We start from the raw sequence: 23511 nt of genomic DNA on the forward strand, positions 1-23511 counted from the left end.
AAACTTTGTTATGCAGTATTTTGCTTAAAGTGTGGTTAAGCTATATTTCTTTAAAATAAAGAAAGAAAGGTCTTGGTTGATATGTTGTTGTCTTTTGCAATGGCATTCATGCATGTGGAGCCCAGCTAACCAAATATTTTTTGGGCCACTGTACATATTTTAGTGGTGAATGAGGGATGGAAAAGTTCAGGTCTGCAAATGAGCAGAGAAGGATTTAATTAGAATATACGTATAAATATACTGATGAAGGTGACCCATGAGATAGATATGACCCATGAGTGTGTTAACGTGTCTTTATTTGAACTGAAGTCAGTTAGCACTGTACAGGCCTCTTGCGGCATCATCATTTAGGATCTGGATTGGTTTGGTGGTAATAACTCCGCCTGGGTCTCTCTGAATTGGCCTTTGAACTGCGGTTTTCTGGCACAGTGGTAAGAGGCTGTTGTTTGGTTGACTGGGATCATTAATGATTATCCGGGCTTTAGTTCTTTTGCACCTGCTGTATATGTGCTGAAGGTTGGAAAGTGCATCTTTTGGAATGTTCACGGGACTGTGCCATTTTGTTCTGATTGCAGGCAGTGATATGTGTGTACAGGGTCCGATTGCAGAATTACTATTAACTGGTTTAGTATACTGTGTGTGCTCTATAAGCCATACTCATATTCATTTTTATATTCGTCATGTGAGATATTTGAACCTGTTTTAGATATTTGAGATATTAAGATAAATTACTCAGATAGATTAATAGACTATTTTAAGTTGATCGCAATGAAAATCTTCAAAAGCTTATCAGAGTCTGGATCAGCCAAGCTGTGTATAGTCACAGTCGTGCTCTGTCATTCTGATATATCACTACACACTCTAGTGACATATTTATGGGGTTGTTTATTTGATTACATAATGCCAGATTGCCTTTCAGTGTCTGCTCTGATTGGTGGATGATGAAGGTTGTTTTATGCCTGAAGTTGGCAGGAAAGTTGGGTCTTAATAAAACAGCATTTCAAGATGCTGGGGTTGTGGGTACAGGAGTGATTTGATTATTCAGTGTTTAGTGATATGCTTAAGTGAGAATGGTAAATTGATCGTTCTGCCTGTTTCTTATGGGAAATGTGTTTTTTTTTTTGTTTGTTTGTTTTTTTTTTTTTTTTGTGGTCTGCAGAAGCTCAGCAAAGGCACTTTAAAGGGATAATAATTAATAATAATTCATCCAAAAATGAAAATTCTGCCATCATTTACTCATCTGATGTTGTTCCAAACCTGTAAGACTTACTCTCTAGTAGTAACACCAAGTTTTGTCATGATTTCAATATTTAAGTTGGTACGATACCAGTATCATTTCACGGTTCTTGATACCAATATCGATACCATAGCAAAAATATTTTAACATGTTAATGTGCTATTAAACACACTCATTTAGCCTTTATAAAAAGTTACATTTCAATGTAAATAATAAATTACATGTATAATAATAAGTAGTAAATAATAAGTGTTTCTCAACGAAGTATGCATTTCTTAAGTGTTTTTAAGTAGGGCCCTTCTGAAATCAGTTTTATTTTTTCCCAAATCCTGTTTATGATTTTATTAAAAAATTTTGAATTCCATGTTTTAAAGTTTAAATTCATTATCAAAATAGTGTCCAATCAAATTAATTCCTAAAATTTTTAACAAATTAATGTAGAATAATTACTTTTCAACATACCTTGAAACAAACTTTTATTCAGTACAACAGCACTCTAGTATTACTATTATTATTATTATTACTACAGTGAATATTAGATTTTATTATACATTTATCAGTAATATACAGTAATATATTTCTGTCGCAATTTCTTCAGTTTCAGGCATATAGCTTTTTTTTTAATCATGCTTTTATTTTGACATAGCTTTATTTTAATCGTGCTTTTATTTTGACGTGATCTTTTATTTTGCTGTGTGTTTGCTAAATGAATAAATGTAAATGTGTTTTTGATGGAAGCTTCACTTGTCCAGATAAACAGTTTGCTATATGGCCCAGTGTGATTATTAAATCGAAAATGCTACGAGTTAATTGTATAAATTTATAGTTCACATGTACTGCACGCTTCACAGTGGATGAGTGCTCTGCTGTCATATCATATAACACACAGCGTGCATGATTCTGTGGAGTTTAGTTATGAGCGGTCAGCTTCACACATTCACTTTAAAGCACACAGCTCATGCAGATTAAGATTGCAGTCTTTCACAGTTTAATAATCACATTAGGACCTGTCACGATTTTAATTTGATTGATTGTGCATACATTTCTTTTCCCAAATATGTAACATTTGTGTGTGAGCATTTGGAAGCAGGCGTGTGTCAGTCAGACAGCGTGCGAGTATCGGATTGAGACTGTTCTCGGCACTACCGGTGCCAGTAGTACTTCATGGTGACTCAGGCTAGCATTCTGATAAATATTTCCTTTTGTGTTCCTTTAAAAGAAAGGAAGTAATACGGGTTTTGAACAACATGAGAGTGAGTAAATAAACCTATAAGAATTTTCGGTTTTGTGTGAACTATCCCTTTAAGCATTGAGCAATGAAGCTCGTAATGGAAACATGGGAGACATTCCAACATAAACAGCTAATGCAAAATGTGGCCCAATATATCAGCATATTTTAGGATCCTTGATAGCTGCCCTTTAATGCTGTCTGTGTGTGTAGCTTGTGTTGCGCTCGTGTGTGAGTGATTGAGTGTGGCGTGTTTTATGGTGCAGATATACAGTTGAAGTCAGAAGTTTACATACACCTTAGCCAAATACATTTATCCTCAGTTTTTCACAATTTCTGACATTTAATTGTAGAAAAATTCCCTGTCTTAGGTCAGTTAGGATCACTACTTTATTTGAAGAATGTGAAATGTCAGAATAATAGTAGAGAGAATTATTTTTTCAGCTTTTATTTCTTTCATCAAATTCCCAGTGGGTCAGAAGTTTACATACACTTTGTTAGTATTTGGTAGCATTGCCTTTAAATTGTTTAACTTGGGTCTAACATTTTGGGTAGCCTTCCACAAGCTTCTCACAATAAGTTGCTGGAATTTTGGCCCATTCCTCCAGACAGAACTGGTGTAACTGTGTCAGGTTTGTAGGCCTCCTTGCTCGCACATGCTTTTTCAGTTCTGCCCACAAATTTTCTAGCGGATTGAGGTCAGGGCTTTGTGATGGCCACTCCAATACCGTGACTTTGTTGTCTTTAAGTAATTTTGATACAACTTTGGAGGTATGCTTGGGGTCATTGTCCATTTGGAAGACCCATTTGCGACCGAGCTTTAACTTCCTGGCTGATGGCTTGAGATGCTTCAATATATCCACATCATTTTCCTTCCTCATGATGCCATGTATTTTGTGAAGTGCACCAGTCCCTCCTGCAGCAAAGCACACCCACTACATGATGCTGCCACCCCCATGCTTCACGGTTGGGATGGTGTTCTTTGGCTTGCAAGCCTCACCCTTTTTCCTCCAAACATAACGATGGTTATTATGGCCAAACAGTTCATTTTTTGTTTCATCAGACCAGAGGAAATTTCTTCAAAAAGTAAGATCTTTGTCCCCATGTGCACTTGCAAACTGTAGTATGGCTTTTTTATGGCGATTTTGGAGCAGTAGCTTTTTTCTTGCTTAGCAGCCTTTCAGGTTATGTTGATATAGGACTCATTTTACTGTGGATATAGATACTTGTCTACCTGTTTCCTCCAGCATCTTCACAAGGTCCTTTGCTGTTGTTCTGGGATTAATTTGCACTTTTCGCACCAAATTACGTTCATCTTTAAGAGACAGAATGCCACTCCTTCCTGAGCGGTTTGATGGCTGCGTGGTCCCATGGTGTTTATACTTGCATACTATTGCTTGAACAGCTGAATGTGGTACCTTCAGGCATTTGGAAATTGCTCCCAAGGATGAACCAGATTTTTGGACATCCACAATTTTTTTTCTGAGGTCTTGGCTGATTTCTTTTGATGTTCCGACGATGTCAAGCAAAGAGGCACTGAGTTTGAAGGTAGGCCTTAAAATACATCCACAGGTACACCTCCAATTCAGTATACCTCCTATCAGAAGCTAATTGGCTAATTGTCTAAAGGCTTGACATCATTTTCTGGAATTTTCCAAGCTGCTTAAAGCACAGTTAACTTAGTGTATGTAAATTTCTGACCCACTGGAATTGTGATATAGTCAATTAAAAGTGAAACATTCTGTCTGTAAACTATTGTTGGAAATATTACTTGTGTCATGCACAAAGTAGATGTCCTAAACGACTTCCCAAAACTATAGTTTGCTAATATTAAATCTGTGGAGTGGTTAAAAAATGACTTTAACCTAAGTGGATGTAAGCTTCTGACATCAACTGTAGTTTAAGTGAAGTCAGGACCCAGGAGGTGTTTATAGTCAGTAAAGACTTGAGCCTTAGTGCTTCCCTTTTAGTTTTACTATTAACTGTACAGTTGTATACTATATTTATAGGAATATATGTGTAATAAAAATAAATAATAAAAAAGATGTCACGATACCAGTGTACCTGCAGTCCGGGTAGTACTGAACACCACTCAGTCTGACTGACACACAACTGCTTTCAAACGCTTACACATGTATTTGTCATGGTTGGGGGGGGGGGGAATTAATGCACAATTTATCAAATTAAAATCGTGATATGTACTAGTGTGACTATTAAACCACGAAAGGCTTCAGTCTTAGTCTGCATGTGCTGCATGCTTCAAAGTGAATTTGTGAAGCAGATGGCTCATACTCATACACTGAAAATTCCACAGACATTTAGAATCATGCACACTGTGTGTGTTGTATGAGATGACAGAGCAGATCACTCATCCACTTTGAAGTGCGCCACATATGTAGTCTATACATTGGCGGCCAAAAGTTTGGAATAATGTACAGGTTTTGCCCTTATGGAAAGAAATAGGTACTTTTATTCACCAAAGTGGCATTCAACTGATCACAATGTATAGTCAGGACATTAATAACGTGAAAAAATACTATTACAATTTGAAAAAAAAATTCAGAACTTCTTAAACTACTTCAAAGAATTCTCATCAAAAAATCCTCCACGTGCAGCAATGACAGCTTTGCAGATCCTTGGCATTCTAGCTGTCAGTTTGTCCAGATACTCAGGTGACATTTCACCCCACGCTTCCTGTAGCACTTGCCATAGATGTGGCTGTCTTGTCGGGCACTTCTCACACACTTTACAGTCTAACTGATCCCACAAAAGCTCAATGGGGTTAAGATCCATAACACTCTTTTCCAATTATCTGTTGTCTAATGTCTGTGTTTCTTTACCCATTCTAACCTTTCCTTTTTATTTTCTGTTTCAAAAGTGGCTTTTTCTTTGCAATTATTCCCATAAGTCCTGCACCCCTGAGTCTTCTCTTTACTGTTGTATGAGAAACTGGTGTTGAGCGGGTAGAATTCAATTAAGCTGTCAGCTGAGGACATGTCAGGTGTCTATTTCTCAAATTAGAGACTCTGATGTACTTATCCTCTTGTTTAGTTGTACATCTGGCCTTCCACATCTCTTTCTGTCTTTGTTAGCGCCAGTTGTCCATTGTCTTTGAAGACTGTAGTGTACACCTTTGTATGAAATTTTCAGTTTTTAGGGAATTTCAAGCATTGTATAGTATTCATTCCTCAAAACAATGATTGACTGACGAGTTTCTAGAGAAAGCCGTTTCTTTTTTGCCATTTTTGACCTAATATTGACCTTAAGACATGCCACTCTATTGCATACTGTGGCAACACAAAGACAAAGTTAAGCTTCATTTAACAAACCAAATAGCTTTCAACTGTGTTTGATATAATGGCAAGTGATTTTCTAGTACCAAATTAGCAATTTAGCATGATTACTCAGGATAAGGTGTTGGAGTGATGGCTGCTGGAAATGGGGCCTGTCTAGATTTGATCAAAAATGTTTTTTTTTTTTTTTTCAAATAGTGATGGTGCTGTTTTTTACATCAGTAATGTCCTGACTATACTTTGTGATTACTTGAATGCCACTTTGGTAAATTAAAGTACCAATTTCCTTCCGAAACAGCAAAATCTGTACATTGTTCCAAACTTTTGGCCACCAGTTTATATTTATATAATTAAATCACAGCTTTTGTGCTTTATTTTTCACACTGGGCCATGTAGTCAACTGCGTATTCGTAGGTGCGAAGCTTCCATTAAAAACACAAACTACAACTAAAAGCTTGTTTCAAAATAAAAGCTAGCTGCCTGAATTTGAAAAAATTGCAACTGAAATATATTACAACTGTGTAGTGTTGTCACGGTACCAAGATTTCAGTAGTCGGTACCTATACCAGTGAAATTTCACGGTTCTCGATACCAATTTTGATACCATAGCAAAAATATGCTAATATTATAATGTGCTATTGAACACACCAGTTTAGTTATTTTTAATTATTTAATAATTATTTTAATAATTATAGTTTAATAATAATTATTATTTTCCAGAACTTTCCAGAAAATGTTTTACATTTTTTTTTTTTTTTTTTAATTGAATCATCAAAATGGTGTCTAATCAATAAATTCTTAAAACTTTTAACAAGTGAAAAAATAACTTTTATTCAAAAGTTGTCTTGTTTGCGATATTTTAATTATTATTATTATTACAGTGAATATTACATTTTACTATACAGTTGTAATATATTTTTATTCAATTTCTTCAATTTCAGGCATTTAGATTTTATTTTGAATCATGCTTTTATTATGACGTGTGTTTTTTGCCGGATGCTTCACTTTTCTGGATAAACAGTTCGGGTCAGGTGCAGTGTGATCATTGAATACTTGTAAGTCATGTCTGAAATCTCATCTCTTTACACTGCCCTTTGAGTCTGACAGATGAAATGTAGGACACAGTTTTGAAGTGTTTGTATTTTGGATTACAGGTAATTTTGAAATGTTATAAACTGTATTACTGTGAAGCACTTTGGTCAACTCTGTTGTTTTAAATGCTATATAAATAAAGCTAAGCTGAGATTAAAGCACAAATGCTATGATTTTAGTTATATAAATATATATAGTTTACATGTGATGCGTGGTTCACAATGGATAAGTGCTCTGCTCTGTCATCTGATACAACGTGTCATGAATGATTCTCAATATGTTTGTGTGGTCAGATTTATACATTCATTCAAAGTACAGAGCTCTTCTACAGTAAGATTGCAGCCTTTAGCGGTTTAATAAATCACACTCGGATGTGTCACGATTTTAATTTGAATAATTGTCCATTTCAGTGTAAGGAGTAACAGAGCACGCATTCAAAATAAGCCTGTGAACATTTTAAAGCAGTTGTGTGTCAGTCAAACTGCGCGCTGGTACCGGATTGAGTCGGTGCTCTGTACTACCGGTACTGCAGAAACACTGGTATCGTTACATCTTTTTATTTTAGTATGGTACCAAAGTACCAGTACTTTTGACAACACTACAACTATATAGTAAAATGTAATATTCACTTTAGTAGTAATGATTAATAAATAATAATAATAAAAATTAAGCAATGTATCACAAGCACGAGTGCAGTTTTACTGTATAAAATATTGGTAAACGATGCAATGAAATTTTCATTTGTTAATAGACACCATTTTGATGATGAAATTAAACTTTAAAATATGGAATTCTGAAAAAAAAAAAAAAAAAAATAAGAAAACAGGTTGAGTTGGGCCCTACTTAAAAACACTTAATATATGCATACTTAATTTTAGAAACACTTGAAGGAAACCTGCATTTGTTTTAATTTATTATTTACATTGACAGTTTACTTTTTTTATGATTATCATTTTTATTGATTCATACATCAAACACAGAAAAGCAAAACATATATACAGAATCAACATTTAACTCCCGCTACCACCCCTCCCCATACCCAACCCCACCCCGACCCTCAACAAACACCCCTGTGGTCACAAAAAAAAACAAAAAATAATAATATATATATATATATATATATATATATATATATATATATATACACACACACACACACACATCTAATAATCACACACATTAACAACTACCCCTCTCTACTGCTCCACTCTGAGAACCCTCCAAGAACGGCAAGTATCTGCCCCATTTCGTAGCAAACAAATCCAAATTCCCCAGTCTTCTATATGACCCTTCTTGGAAAGCCACCACCCTCCCCATCTCTGAGCACCACTCCTGAAATGGGGGCACTCCAGCCAACTTCCAACCCCTTAAAATCACTTGTCTGGTGATCATAACACTGGCTAGGACCCAATTTTTTACTTGTTTATTCCCTATATTGATGACAGCCCCATCACCTAAAATACAGAGTCTGGGGCACAATGAAATTTGAGTACCTAATACGTCACACACAAAACTCTGAACCCTCAACCAAAATTCTTGAATCTTAACACACCACCAAAAAACATGGGTTGTGTCTCCATCTTCTGATTGGCATCTCCAGCAGGTGGGTGTGTCTTTAAGACCAAGCCTATACAATCTAGAGGTGGTCCAATAGAATCGATGTAAAATCTTGAATTGCATAAAGCGAACCCTTGCATCTCTAGATGCAGACTTGACGTTTTTTAGAATCCTAGCCCACACTCCCTCTTCCAATACCAAGTTAAAAAAAAAAATCCCATAATCTCTTGACAGAAGTTAAAGCTCCATCCCTCAGGCAGTTTACTTTTTAAATAGGCTAAAGGAGAGTGTTCAATAGCACATTAACATATGTGCTGTGGTATCGAAATTGTTATCGAGAAGCATGAAATTCCACTGGTATCGGTACAGACTACTGAAAGTTTGGTACTGTGACAACCCATACCCTGGGGGATGAATTTCTCAAATGTAGAAAATTCTGAACTGGTTGGAGTAGTAGCACATTAATTAGCACACACACTTGAAACATTGGAGACATCAAGCTTAAGGTTGATAGGATAGTTCACCTGAAAATGAAAATTGTGATCATTTACTCACCCTCATGTTGTTCCAAACTTTATTTCTTCCGTGAAAAACAAAAGGAGATGTTAGGCAGAAGGACATCCTCAGTCACCATTTATTTCACTGTATAGGAATAATATGCAATGAATTTTGAATGGGGGGGTGAGTCTAACATGCTGCTTAAGTTCTTTGATTTTTTTTCCACGGAATAAAAGGAAGTCATATGGGTTTGAAATAACATGAGGATAAGTAAATAATGACAGAAGTCCGGCCTGTGATACCATCCAGAAAACCTTACAGTACTCTGTCAGATATTGTAATAAAATTGTAAACCACAAAAGGCTGTAAGTTACAGTAAGGTAAAGGTTTTTTTTAAAGGTATAACATGAAGTAAAGTAATACAGTGGCAACAGCAATATGATTAAAGACAAAAATGTTCAATAAAAATTAATAATATGAAGTAGAATAAATAATTTTTTCATTATTGACAATTTTTAGTAATTTGGACTAAATCAACTGATATTGTCCAATTAGCCCTAGTAGTGCAGCAGCATTACCGTTAAAAGAATTCAAGTGATGTGTGCATTTAGACTTTATTTTACAATGGCTTCTCAATTCGCTTATCCAATCAGAGACAAAAATGTCCGTTTTATAAATAAAGCTTTAACCAAACAGGTGTTGAGGTGAGAGATTTGGATTGTTTGAATTTGGAGAGGCTGAAATGCTAATTCTTAACCTTCCTTTTAGTAGATGCTATATATAATACAGTAAGTTTAACAAAAAGACATCAGTCCTCATTGTTAAAGTTTCATGCATACCATTTTGCTTTTAGCCTCCAATTGATTCAGTTAGCCCATCGTTACAATTTAAAATCACAAATTCCTTCACAAATATTAGTGTGTTATCAGTTGCAGCTCCATATTGACTCTGTGTGTTGTTCATCATAACCTTAGCTTGTAACTGCTGCATGTTGCACAGGGCAACGGTAGTCATGGCGATGAATACTTCATAATGATGGGGATTGCAGGCTGCAGATAGGAAAGTGAGGGAATGTTACCTCCTGCGAGAGAGACTGGGCATTACAAATTTATGCGGTCTGATTTGCGTCTAGCTAGCAGGTTTCCAGGGGATGACGCATACGCAGTGGAAACGGAATAAAATGAATTCCTTGTTGCAATGTAATAAAAAAAAATAAAAAAACAGTTAGCTGGCAAAATCACATAGAGTTTCTGTGAAACAGCGATATATTACTGTTTTACCTTGGGTTTTGAAATATAGCTTCACATTAAAACAATAGTTCACCCATTAATGAAAGTTCCAATCCCTAATTATTTTCTTTTTTCTGTGGAACACAAAGGGAAATGTTACATCCTCAGTCACCGTTCACTTTCGTTTTATCTTTTTGTCCATACAATGAAAGTAAATGGGGACTGAGGCTGTCAGTCCCTTACGTTCTTTTGTGAAATCTCTCTTTTTATGTTCCATTGAAGAAAGAAAGTCATAAGGGTTTGGAACAACTTGAGAATGAGGATATAATTGCAGAATTTTCAATTTTGGCTAAAAAATCCCTTTTAAAAAGTTATGAAGTGTAGTAATTTGTTTTAAGTACTAAAGAGAGAAGCGCTTTGAACCTCTGGTGGCTTTTATATGTGTTTTGTTCATTTTTACTGGGTTGGCAATCACAAACACCCATCCACCCACACATGTTCTCTCTCTCTCTCTCTCTCTCTCTCTCTCTCTTTCTCTCTTTCTCTCTCCTCATGTTTTTCCACTCCCCCCCCCCCCGTCACACTGTAGGAGGCACAGGCCACTGTCATCCATAATGCAGTGGATGGGATTAAGGTAACCCCCCCCACACACATCTCCCACTCTTCTTTACTCCCCCCACCCCCTTCACCATCCATCCTCTGTCTGATCTGCATCTCCACAATGCATTTCTGTTAATGTGACTGTGGACTATGACATCATCTGCGCATGTCTGTTGGCTGCATGCGTGACCCTTTTGAAGTTTTTGCAATATTTCTTAAGTCTTTAGATACATGAACTAAACATATTTAAATGAGTATACATATCCCTTAATGTCTTAAAGAAACATGTCATATTAAACTAAATTATAGATTTGTGTGTGATGCTCCTTCCTGTTTTTGCTCATATGATCTAAATTAACAGTAGATTTAAAAGGATGATTCACACTAAAATGAACATTTTGAAATCAATTTCTCACTTTCATGTTGTTCCAAACTTACTTTCACTTACTTTCATGGAATGAACATGGAAATACAGAAAAGGAGATTTTAGGCAGTATGTTAGTCTCAGTCACCATTTACTTTCATTGCACATTTCCTTTAATTTTATTTTCTATACAATAAAAGTGAATGGTGACTAGGCATGTTGCGATTATTAAATAACCATCTGATCGCGGTTATTTGAGACAACCGTGATTATTGGGCATTCTAATTCCAATCACATTTTAATGCCCAAATAAGGGAATTTTAAGCGAATTTACTGTATAAATGCGATGAATGGCACATTTGTGCATCATTCAGTTAAACTCAAGTCCAAGCGTCACTGACCCGCGGACATCAACCAGCTCCTGTCCGGAAGAGCGCACGCTGTCAGCAGGCTCATGTTAAACTCCCGTGAAAATATAAACAAACAAATATAAACTGTGAAAGTGATATCACGTTAAACGATTGTGTAATAGTAAATGTTCCTGGTTCATACATGCAGTGACACGGGAAGAGACACACTATTACTCTATTTCTGTGGAGTGATGAAATGATGAAATGAAATCGCAAAGGTTTTGCTTCATGACAAATAAAGGCTTGTGGGTTTAATCAAAGAGCATTAAAATAACGTTTGAAAGTGAAGAAATTAGGACAGAAATATTTTACTATTGCTTAATCGAATAAAATATATTATACAAATATAATAAAATAGATATATAAATATATAATGTAAAATATGAGTAACACAAAAAAACAAGTGTAAATGTAAAATTGACCAAAACTAAAGAGAGACATATTTTAAGTATTTAGAAACATTTTAATATTTCAAACATTATTTTTCATGTCATTCATACATTTTTAAATCCTTAAAAGGAAATCACATATCCCTATTTTATTATTTGATTTATATATTTCAAGTTAAATGTGTAAAAATAGGTGTATAAAGCACACGTGCAGGAAAACGCACACCTTAAGAAATATGACAATTAATCGTGAAAGCCCTTAAAGAGACAATTAATCGTCATAATCGCAATTATTTGTTTGCCAATTAATTGTCAGCCAAATTTCATAATCGTGACAGCCCTAATGGTGACTGAGGCTATCATTCTTTGTGTTCAACATCTCCTTTTGTGTTCCATGGAAGAAAGAAAGTCACACATTTAGAACAACGTGATGGTACGTAAATGATGACAGAATTGTCATGTTTGGGTGAACTATCAATAGTGCATTAGTGTCATTAATCAATATAATAATTAAGAGTGATTTTTATTAATAATCTTGATGATGGGAAATGATACTTGACACATCAGATGTTTGATGCATGAAGCGGTAGAGCAACAGTTGGAAATGTGTGTCATGATAAGAATATTAAACCTGCTGTATCAGGTCTCTGCGCTCCACTCTGAGCTAACAGAGACCGTGTGAAGTAGTGACCTCTTGTGGTGGACATTAAAAGTGCAACTAATGAAACAAGCTCCCTGAAATTTGCTGTAATAATGGGTACCTGATTTTACCTGTATCAGATGCACAGATTCATATACATAACATATAATGTATGTGTAATGACAAGAAAATGATTTTATAACACAAATGTACGGCTATAGAGACACAAGAGGTGTAGAAGTAAATAAGGCCATAAAACAGTGATGTCACATGTCCCAAAACTCCAAATGCAGAGTTTGAATGGTCCATTTGAGAGTTCAGCCTAGATTTAGACTGAGTGTTTCTGCCAGTGGCACAGTAGATGTGCTTTTTAAATCCCAAATTGGGCTTAATTTCCCCTCAGAAAATTGACTATTAGATCCATGCGTGGAAAGCTGTCCATTTCTCCACTCTCCATGTCTGCCAGTTTCTTTATTCGGATGTAACAATGTCTATAGTGCAAGGTAGATGATAGAATGAGAGAACAAAAGCCTTTTCAGGAGCACCTAATAATATCGTCCCACATACTGATGGCCTATTTACAGTTGGAGCTGCTGTCCTTGGTGATCGCTACAGTTACGCTGTGACAGGTGCACTGTTCCGTTTCTCAGGTGACCATACCGTCCTCGTACAACTCATTTCCCATAGAGACATCATTCTGTCGATCTTTCTCCTATAAGAAGTAGTATTTAAATTAGTAGGGTACCAGAGACTGTACAATATTGGGAATATAGTTTTATATAGAATATAATGTGTGTACAATATAGATTTTATACAACAATTCATGCGTAATAAAAGTTTAAGGACACTTATTTTCAAATTCATTCAGTGTCGTCATTCACCAAAATGTAGCCCCTGATTTTTAAACTAATGTTTCTGTTTTTAGTCCTTAAAGAGATGGTACTCTCAAAAACAGAAAGTTTGTCATCATTTATTCTTCTTTATGTTGTTCCAACCCTGAATGACTTTCTTCCGTGTAAATCAAAACGAGATGTTACTGAAGAATGTTTCACTATCATTGTATGGAGAAGAAAAAATATGCAATGAAAGTGAATGGTGACTGTGGCTGTCAGTCCCTAAAATTCTGCCAACATCTCCGTTTGTGTTCCATGGAAAAAAGTCGTATGGGTCTGGAACAACATGTGGGTGTGAGTGAATGATGATAGAACTTTCATTTTAGGTGAACTATCCCTTTAATAAGGCCCATCAAAACTCATTAAACAAAATGAACAAGAGTTCACATGGATGCAGAATAAATGTGCATTCAATATGCAGAAAATACAGCTGAAAGCTTGTTTCATATTATTTGTTTCATATTTCATATTACCCATGCTGACCGGGGAAGCTTTTGCAGTATTTGTGGGATTTTTAAGGATTTGTCCTAATTACTCTGGCCTACCTTTCAGATTTCAGGACAGGATGTTGGGAAATTAGGAAGGAAAGAGCATTCTATTCATAAAGTGTATTCCCTATGGAGGTGTGGCTTGTATTTGACATCATTATATATGTTTCTTTGCGAGTGGGTGTATAACAAATATAACAAGCATGTTCTAACTGTCTTGCTGATGTTGCCATGCATCGGTGAACGGTTAATTGTGTGTGTAATCCCCAGAGTTACGCTGTTGAGATGTTAATTTAAGGTGTGCGTACAGTAGGTCTGTGTGTGTGAGGACTTTGGCACTAGTCGGTGTTCTTTCAGCAAAATGTTAATGTATTATAACTGATCTGTCATCTGTCTGAATATCTCAGGAGTCGTCGGACAGCAGTAACGCCACAGTGGAGGACGAGGAAATGAAAGGTAAGAATCAGCGATCCATCATTTTCCTTAGGCTATATGTAGAGCAGTAGTTCGAAAACAACTCGCACTGCAGCCATGCAGGACAGATGCGGGTGATTCTTAATTTAGGGCAATTGTCTGCCCCATAATAAGATTTTAAAGTTTTTAATCTTTTAAAGATTTTTAAATGGTAGACAATAGTAGCTTTAAAAAATAATAATAATAATTTGTCTTTGTAAAAAAAAAAAAAAAAAAAAATCCTTAACCTTTTTAAAAGTCTTGTCACGTTAAACAGTTTCCAGAATTTGATTTTGGGCTTGTCCCCTACCCTCTATATTCACTAATATAGTCTTCTTGTATATGCTAAGGTAAAATCATGAAAATTATTAAAATGTTTGATATAGAATTCAAACTAACACATGTCTGGGTGTACTGTACATTTAACCGTAAAAGAAAAACAAATTTTACATTTATTTGGTTTTTATGTGTACAATTTGAATCACTGACCCTAATACTACCGGTCAAAAGTTTTTCACATTTTAGAATAATAGTAAAGTCATCAAAACTATGGAATAAAATAAATGGAACTATGGGAATTATGTTGTGACTAAACAAAATCCAAAAGAAATCAAAACTGTGTTATATTTTAGCACCTTCACAGTAGTCACCCTTTGCCTAGAATTTGCAGACATGTACTCTTGACATTTTCTCAACCAACTTCTTGAGGTATCACCCTGGGATGCTTTTTAAACAATACTGAAGGAGTTCCCATCTATGTTGGGCACTTATTGGCTGCTTCTCTTTATTATTTGGTCCAAGTTATCAAATTATAAAAAACATATTTTTTTTATTTTTATTAAGTTTTAGTTTTATAATGAAATAAATTAATATGGTGGCACAATTTTATATATATATATATATATATATATATATATATATATATATATATATATATATATATACCAGTACTCTGTATATGCATCTCTGCTAGAACAGCACAGTAATAATTTGAAAAAATTTAATTCATTTGGAGATTTCATGATCTGAGTGTTACATTATTAGGTATCATTAATAAAACCTTGTAATATTCCAGAGTTTAAATTCAGATCCATTTATTTTTATTAGGGCTGTCGATTTAACGCATTAATTTTAGTGCGATTCATTATAAACAAAAATAACGTGTTTAAAAAATGTATGCATTTAATCATGGCCTCTGACCCGTTTGTTGATTCCATAATAGAAGTACAGATTTTCCTAACACTATTTCAAGTTTGAAGTTCTTGTAACTTTGTGTTTTTATGAGTCAAGTCAGCAGAGGGCAGTGAGCACGCCTCATAAACCTCACAAGCAGTGCAGCCACAGAATGAGACTAAGGCCTATTCTAAACCATATATATTGATTTCTAAAGCCACTTTTTGTATTGTCTAATTAATGCTTTACTCATCCGCCACAATAATGCAATATATTTCTGAATATCTGAATTATTATATTTATTATAGGCCCTACATATTTATTATTAGCCTATTTGAATTATGTGTTATTTATGTTGAATTATCTTTATTTCGAGGCCTTTCCCAACAAAATATTGATATTCTTAATTAATCGACATGTCATGTAATTAATTAGACTAAAAACTTTAATCAATTGACAGCCGTAATTTGTATAAATTCATAGTTAATTGACTGTTAGCTAACTTGTTGGGTGAGCAAGTTCTAGGCTTATCCAACATTGTTTTAAAAAAACTGAAAAACGTAATTACCACCACATGCTACACCAACATACAGAAGGCTGGTCAAGGCAACAATCAGATCCAAGATATGTGATAAAAGTTTTAAAATGGATGACACTGTACAGTTGCTTCATAACAGAAGTTTTGAACAAAAGCTTTGACCCTAATTGCAAGTGACCCATAAATAGATCACTAAACGCTCATGGATTCATGCCACAGTCCATTAATGTTAATCTGAGTCATTTCTGTGCACTTCTGGGCTCATAAACTGTGCTCTGGATTAGTGTCATTCCTACTATCTGTGTATGTGTCAGATCTCTCTGCCCCAGAAGGCAAGGGCACCTTGTGCTAAAATTAACCTCTGCAGGAAAAAGAGACTCTGGCTATTTGAGAGCATGTGTGTGTGTGTGTGTGTGTGTGAGTGTATGTGAGGAGAGACTTTCCACCAAATTTCTGGCAGACTGTGTGCATAACAGGAGCGTGATGACTTCTTTAGTGATCAAACAAAAGAGATGGTGAGAAGGCTGTGTGTGTGTGTGTGTGTGTGTTGTACTTGTAGGTGGTGTTAGGAAATATATGGCTGCCTGTGAAATAGTTGATAAATTATTGTGACTCAGCTGTGGCAAAAGGTTAGCTTTATAACAGCCACTGTGGTACCTCTACTGAAAAGCACTTCCCTTCCAATAACAGTTATTAAAATGGAGGCAGTGAATGGAATGACTGTGGAAACCAGTAATTTTAGTGTTTGAGCTGTTCATTGCAGGGCTTAGTTTAAGTTTTAAGTGTGCTTGTATACAACATGTTTTTATCTGCAACCTGTTAGCATGCTTTTATTGTTCCTCATGCTATTAATTTTTATCATATTCTTCATTTTTACTTAACCTTTGGTCCATTTTGTCATATTGCATTCTTTTCCAAATTTAATGTTCAGCTTGATTAAAGGAGTCTTCTGGGTTTTGTAAGTTGATCTCTATGAATGGCATTTTTTATATACTGTTGATTGCCAAAGAAAATGTTTTTGACTCCCTTGTTAACTTGTTTGTAAAGACAAACCAAAATGTTGCATTTACATTAATGCACTTACAATAAATGTCTTTGGGGCAAGGAATTGCACCAGAATAAATGTTAAAATACACACAGTTACAGCCACAAGTAGAGATGCACCGATCAAACGGCTGATATTCATCTGAGATCAATCAATCGTGCTTAGATTCATGGCCAATCTTTTTTTTTTTTTATTGCAGCATGCACTAAATCACACATACACTACTTATCTAATGAATGAGCACTTGCTTAGCCCTCGAAGGATGGCATTGCTGCTAATTGAAAAGGTGAATTATTGGCAAATCTAAGCATTCGCAAATTTACAATTTCAAACATGCTGTAATTCAGATGAATTCAGTTTGTATAGATGTGAAAAATTTAAGTATACCTGATATAACGTGAGTTGACAGTCATACAGTGTGTGGTGCGATAGTTTGTAAAATTATGCGTGCTTTTGGTTTCACTCTCCATGCGTGCTCTCAATCTCTCATCAGTCACTCCTCCCAGAACTATTTTGTGAGAAACCCTGATTTAAAAAAAGAGATATGTGTTTGTTGTAATACCACTACTAACAGCATTAACAGTTTAACATTCAATCACTGCACTTAATAAATTAGTGATTTGCATTACAACCAAATGTCAGAGATGGTAAACATATTCAAGATACTAATTATTTCTCACTGGAGCAATTTTGGAGCTTTAAAATGGACATATCTCTCTTATTTTTTTAACCTATCTCTGCTGTGTATGATGCTCTCATGCCATTTCCTGGTTGCCAGTATGTCACAGTGATCTTTGATAGTGTCAACAGAGCTTTTCATAACTGTTTTCAATTCAAACAAATGTTTGCATTTCACAATTAATATGAGTTGATCACAGCAGCATATAACTTTTAAAAGTGGGACAAGAGGCACAGTCTGCAATATCACCCAATCATAGTGTTCAAATGTCGGTAATTGGTATCAACCTCAAATTTCCTGATCAATGCCCAACTAGCCACAAGTACATGGTAACTTGAGATAAGTCTCAGCCTCAGACGCCCATGGACCGCCCACAGTCTGTGCACTAACCATCTGATGCATATTGCACACAAAACTTTCTCTTCTTTTCAGCTCTAATTTGATTGGCTGGTTTGATGGGATTTCCGTGATTAAACTCACACAGGACTTTTTATCAGTCCACCTAAAAACAGAGCTGTGTTTACAAGGTTCCGGATTAATACATTGAGTGACATCTTACTCCTCCAGGAAAATTCAGGAGTGAAGAATGGCTGCAAAATCTCAGCAGATTGACCCATGCTTTTTGTCTCCCATTTCTCTCTCTGTGTGTGCTGTTGGGGTGGGAATGTCACAGGAAAGGTTGTAGATAACAGTTCAGTTCAGTCAAACCCCAGCACCCAGACTGAACTCGCCCACACACCTTTAGTCCCCTCCCCCGCAGTCTTCAGTAAGTGCCCTCTGTCTGCCATGACCTCATGCATTTCACCCGCTATCCCCTCATCCCCTTATGTATGCATGTACTTTTGTGATTTTGATCTGAACTGTGTACCAAAAAGATCTGAGTCTATTAAATAACTTAATGAGGATTTTCCCTATTGGTAAATGGATGTGTACATTTATTTTTAATCAGAACTAAACATAGCAGTTTTCTGTGTTCTGACCATTAACCATTCGCAGGTGGTTTCTCTGTGTTTATTTAAAGGAGTAGTTCACCCCAAAATAAAAATTATGTCATCATTTTCTCACCCTTATGTTGTTCCAAACTCGCATGGCTTCAACCGCGCAACACAAAAGGGCAAATTATGAAAAATGTTCAAGCTGTTATTTTCCATACAGTGAAAGCATATAGTGACCACAGCCTGACAAAAATAAAAACACTATAAAATTAGTCCATATGACTTGTATGCCATATTCCGTGTCTTCTGAAGCCGAAAAGCACTGAAAATCTTTCTCTCTTTCCTTACATCTCTAAAGTAAATAAAATAATAATAATAAATCAACTAATGACATATGGGTTAAATGTTGACAGAATTTTCATTTTTGGGTGAAGTATTCCATGAATGCCACCACAAACAGGATAGATATCCCTGTCCTCCTTGTCCTCCCTTCTAAGCTTAATTCCACTTTTATATATGTCCTTCCTGATTCTGGGCCCACAGCTGCCACTAAGTTCACTGATCTACTGGGTGCGGTATGCCAGGGGCCCACATCTGATGCTGAGGGGGGAAACACTACCACTCCAACTGTTGTGTCTGCCCCCTCCTCTTCCCAGACCTCTAACATTCCTACACAGAGTAAGTCCTTGAAGGACCAGTATACAACCAACAGGGGTCAGACACTTAGGGGAGAATTCACTAAGAATGAATTGCACCCAGTAAAAGTGGTTTATTTGCATGCACTGATTTAGTGCCCGATTCAACGTGGCAATAAAATCGGTGCTGAACACAATTTGCACATTGCAATTCTAATCTGGCGGGCCGGTTCTGAGTGCTGTATAGCGGAGGATGCAGCAGACCTCCCCAATCTGGCACACACTGCCGGTACTCTACAGCATCACCCCACTACTGTGTTCAAGACCCCTGGATGATCTCTTTAACATGCCAAAATTGCACTTGACTACACCACACATCTGGACATATGCCAGGTTAAAACACTTTTCTCCTTCATTTGATCATCAATTGATGAATTACTGCTACTACGGTTGATAGAAAATGGACACAAGCATCTCTTTTAAATAAAATTCATTTTACAGCCTGCTTTTCTCGGGCAGTAATAGCACTCAACGGGCAAATGGTTCTGAGTTTTGTGAATGAAGCACAATATTTAATGAACCTTGAGACAAAGAAAGAAGGTGTGTTTGCATGGAATGACAATGACATAATTTTAATACTGAAGACATGACTGTGCCTGCTTAAAATAGATTGAAGTGGCTCCGCTATTTAGTGAATTTGCCCCTTAAAGTCGACATGAAACAACCTTTACAGCCCATTTACTTCCATTTTCTGATGTATTTCTGATATATTTTTGGATTGTTAAAAGTTGGTGTTTTATACCAGAATGGGGACAAATGGTTGGAGGGGAGGCATTGCAAACTAAGAGGGATTGGTGACATCAGACATCGTTTCAGAGGCAGAACTCTTCTTTTGGAGTAATTTTCATAAATGAATCCAGCACAATAAGCTTAGAAACGCATATTAAAGACCATATGACATCAGATTTGTAGTTTTAGTTCGTGCCTGTTAGCTTTGAGGCCATCCCTGTGCTAGTGTACTCCTAAAAGTTGACAAAATGACCTTTTAGCAGATAAAAAATTAGTCTTCATCCTGCAATAAAACAGACCAAATATATGAATGTTTCGTCTTGCATTCTACACATTTTTGTCCAATCAGAAGCTCTCTATAATGAGAATGTCCCTCACCTGCCACTGACTAGCAATAGCAAAGTTGCAAATCATGGTTCTTGGCTATGACAACTAAAGCCTATCAAAGTGACCAGCCCAGCGATATGGCCGATATATCCCAACATCCTTTTTTAATAGGAAGCACATCAACCCAGGAAAGTAGGGTCAAATTGGATTTCATGCTGACTTTAAAGAAAGTTGTTGTTCATCTTTATCAACAGCACTTCAAATACTTTTGCTTTGATAAACTCGTTGCCCACTGCATGTTTAATTCATCGTGCTCTCTAGCAACTTGCTGTTCATCCATGTTCATTATTTTCTTTTCCTTTCATCTGTCTCGGCAATTATTCATCACCAAACTCCAGTGTCACGTTTGACTGATCTAGTGAGCAGTGTTCGCAGAAGTTCAGCCCCACAGACAGACAGTGAACCACCAGCACCCAGCAGACGTCTTACTGCCACTGCCCCTGTATATGCCTCTGTTCCTCCCCCATCCTACCCCTCCCCTTGCCCTTCCCAACCATCCTCAAGTCTCCTGCCATCAGCATATTGTGAGTACAGTAAGCAATACCAGCATTAATGTGCTAGTATTACTGGTACAAAAGCATGAGTTTTTTTATCCTGGCAGTGGCATGTAGAAAGGCAGCAAAGATGCTACCGGACTTACAAGAATACAGTGTAGATTTTTAAAGGTGAAGTGTGTAATTTGTTTTTGCCACAAGCATCACCAAATGCAACTGTGCAAATAATGACAAGTTTTCCTGAAAATTCCCTTTCTCTGTCATTGGTTGAACAAACAGATCATCCCACCCCAAACTCACACGACTGATTGACCCAGTGTAGCTTTGTCGGGCTGGACAAACAGAGCAATGTTTTTATAGCGCCACAGAGATACTGTGTATACACTTTTAGAGGGAATCAACTTACAAATAGCACACTTATAGTTGTCTTTGGACATTAAGCTTGGATAGGAGAAAGTGAAAAATTGACGAAAATATTACACACATCACCTTTAATGACGTTTTTGCTTACTGAGAATCTGATGTCTTTGAATTGTGTAGCCTGTAGTGACTGGGTTGTATTTTAACTTTCAGTTATTTGAAGTGTGGTTTTCAGAGTCTAACAGAACTGGGAAGGAATTGGTGTGTGTGAGATCATGTAGTATAGGTGGCTAAAATATGTATGGGTGGATGTTCAGACAACCTGTTTTTTATTTGTGTGCTCCTGCCTTGTTTAAGGCTGCAGCTTGAGTGAATTGATGCAAAACAGCACAGAGATTAAAAGTGAAAAACCTGCGAACGCGGTTGGTGTGTTTTAAAACAAATCACTTTGCTTACCATGAATGGTGTTCGTGAATGTATGTGAATACTGTATGAGTTTTGTTAAGTTACCTTCTTTTTTACACTTGCCCCCTCTTTTCATAGCACGCAAACAGGAGATCATCAAAATCACCGAACAGCTGATTGAGGCCATCAACAATGGTGAATTTGAAGCCTATGCGTAAGTCACTTATGTGTATGCACATCTAATTGTGTTTTTTTTTTTTTGTTTTGTTTTTTTAACCCCAATGGAGAGAAATAAATTATGTGATATTAAAACATTGGCTTCAATTCTTTCCAGTAAAATTTGTGACCCTGGACTCACCTGTTTTGAGCCAGAGGCCTTGGGAAACCTGGTGGAGGGCATGGACTTCCACAGATTTTACTTTGAGAACTGTGAGTTGAGTAGAAATACTATATTGCAGAAACAAAACCTACACTGTTGGCACATGGCAATGTTAGAATTTTTACAGTATAGTAGAACATCATAGATATTACCCTGTATTTATATTCTGATAACCTGTTCTAAATTGTGACTGTCTCGTGTTGTTCTAGTGCTGTCTAAGAACAGTAAGCCCATCCACACCACCATCCTCAACCCTCACGTGCACCTGATCGGAGAGGACGCTGCCTGCATCGCCTACATCCGACTAACACAGTACATTGATGGGCAGGGCCGGCCGCACAGCAGCCAATCAGAAGAGACAAGGGTGTGGCATCGTCGTGACTCCAAATGGCAGAATGTCCATTTCCACTGTTCGGGAGCTCCTGCCGCTCCTCTACAGTGAAGGTACATCTTCTAATATAGTTATATAATATTATTTAAAGGGCCCATATTATGCTCATTTACAGGTTCATAATTTTATTTTGGGGGTCTACTAGAATAGGTTTACATGCTTTAATGTTGAAAAAATAAATAAAACATTATTTTTCTCATACTGTACACTGAAACGCTCTGTTGTAGCTCCTGTCTCTTTAAAGCCCCCCTTTCCGAAAAGCCCAGTCTGTTCTGATTGGTCAGCTGGCCCAGTCTGTTGTGATTGGTCAACCGCTTAGAGCATGTGTCGGAAATGTAACGCCCCTTACCATAACCGAGTTTTAGCTCCAGAGGCTTCCTGAGCAGCGGATTCCTGAGGCGGGCATTATGCAAATGTGTTACTTAGTGACATAGCTATGTCACAGAAGTAATGGCTGGACTGCAAACCAGGCAGTTCAGGAGCAGTTTTTTCTGTGGGAGAGAGTAACTCCCTTTGGTGTGGACTTTGTGCTTTGTAACTTCGCAGACCTTTTACATGCACAAACGGCTATATTACACACTAAAAGAAAGGTAAAATCCCAAAAAGCATAATAGGGCCTCTTTAATTTTAGAGTCTTTAAAAAAAATGCTACTTGTGATACACTCATGTTTGTGCTGCTTATATATCACACTTCTTATTCCAGTGAATATTTCTCAGGGTAGGTTTATTTTTAAAACTATTTTTAAAAGTTTTGTTGTAGGCACATGCCTTAAAATCTTGACTAAAACAAAAAAAATAAACTATTAAACACTTCCACCGTTATTGCTCAGGAAGAAAGACATACAGTAGTTAATTTATAGCCTATAAATAAAACACAAAGATTCAAGGAACAGCAAAAATGTATGAGCAAACATGCCAAACTATCAAACT

At 36.4% G+C, this 23511-nt stretch overlaps 1 protein-coding gene across 28 annotated transcripts in view; it reads left to right on the plus strand.

Annotated features, from left to right (window-relative positions):
* camk2b1 (calcium/calmodulin-dependent protein kinase (CaM kinase) II beta 1) overlaps window positions 1–23511 on the plus strand; it is a 109451-nt gene that overhangs the window by 82510 nt on the left and 3430 nt on the right. For 12 of the 28 annotated variants that reach the window (XM_051684037.1, XM_051684055.1, XM_051684042.1 and 9 more), the window contains 4 exons: window positions 14326–14374; window positions 21950–22025; window positions 22146–22240; window positions 22400–22634. In XM_051684037.1, the coding sequence (XP_051539997.1) occupies window positions 14326–14374; window positions 21950–22025; window positions 22146–22240; window positions 22400–22632 (453 nt within the window). In that variant the 3' untranslated portion in view covers window positions 22633–22634. Of the gene's footprint in view, window positions 1–10723; window positions 10769–14325; window positions 14375–18479; window positions 18573–19284; window positions 19420–20890; window positions 21077–21949; window positions 22026–22145; window positions 22241–22399; window positions 22635–23511 lie in introns of all 28 variants that reach the window. The other 16 variants (XM_051684009.1, XM_051684033.1, XM_051684049.1 and 13 more) reach the window with 4 other exon arrangements.

Source organism: Myxocyprinus asiaticus, chromosome 4, assembly GCF_019703515.2.
Source record: "Myxocyprinus asiaticus isolate MX2 ecotype Aquarium Trade chromosome 4, UBuf_Myxa_2, whole genome shotgun sequence".
In the NCBI taxonomy this organism is placed as follows: Eukaryota; Metazoa; Chordata; class Actinopteri; order Cypriniformes; family Catostomidae; genus Myxocyprinus; species Myxocyprinus asiaticus.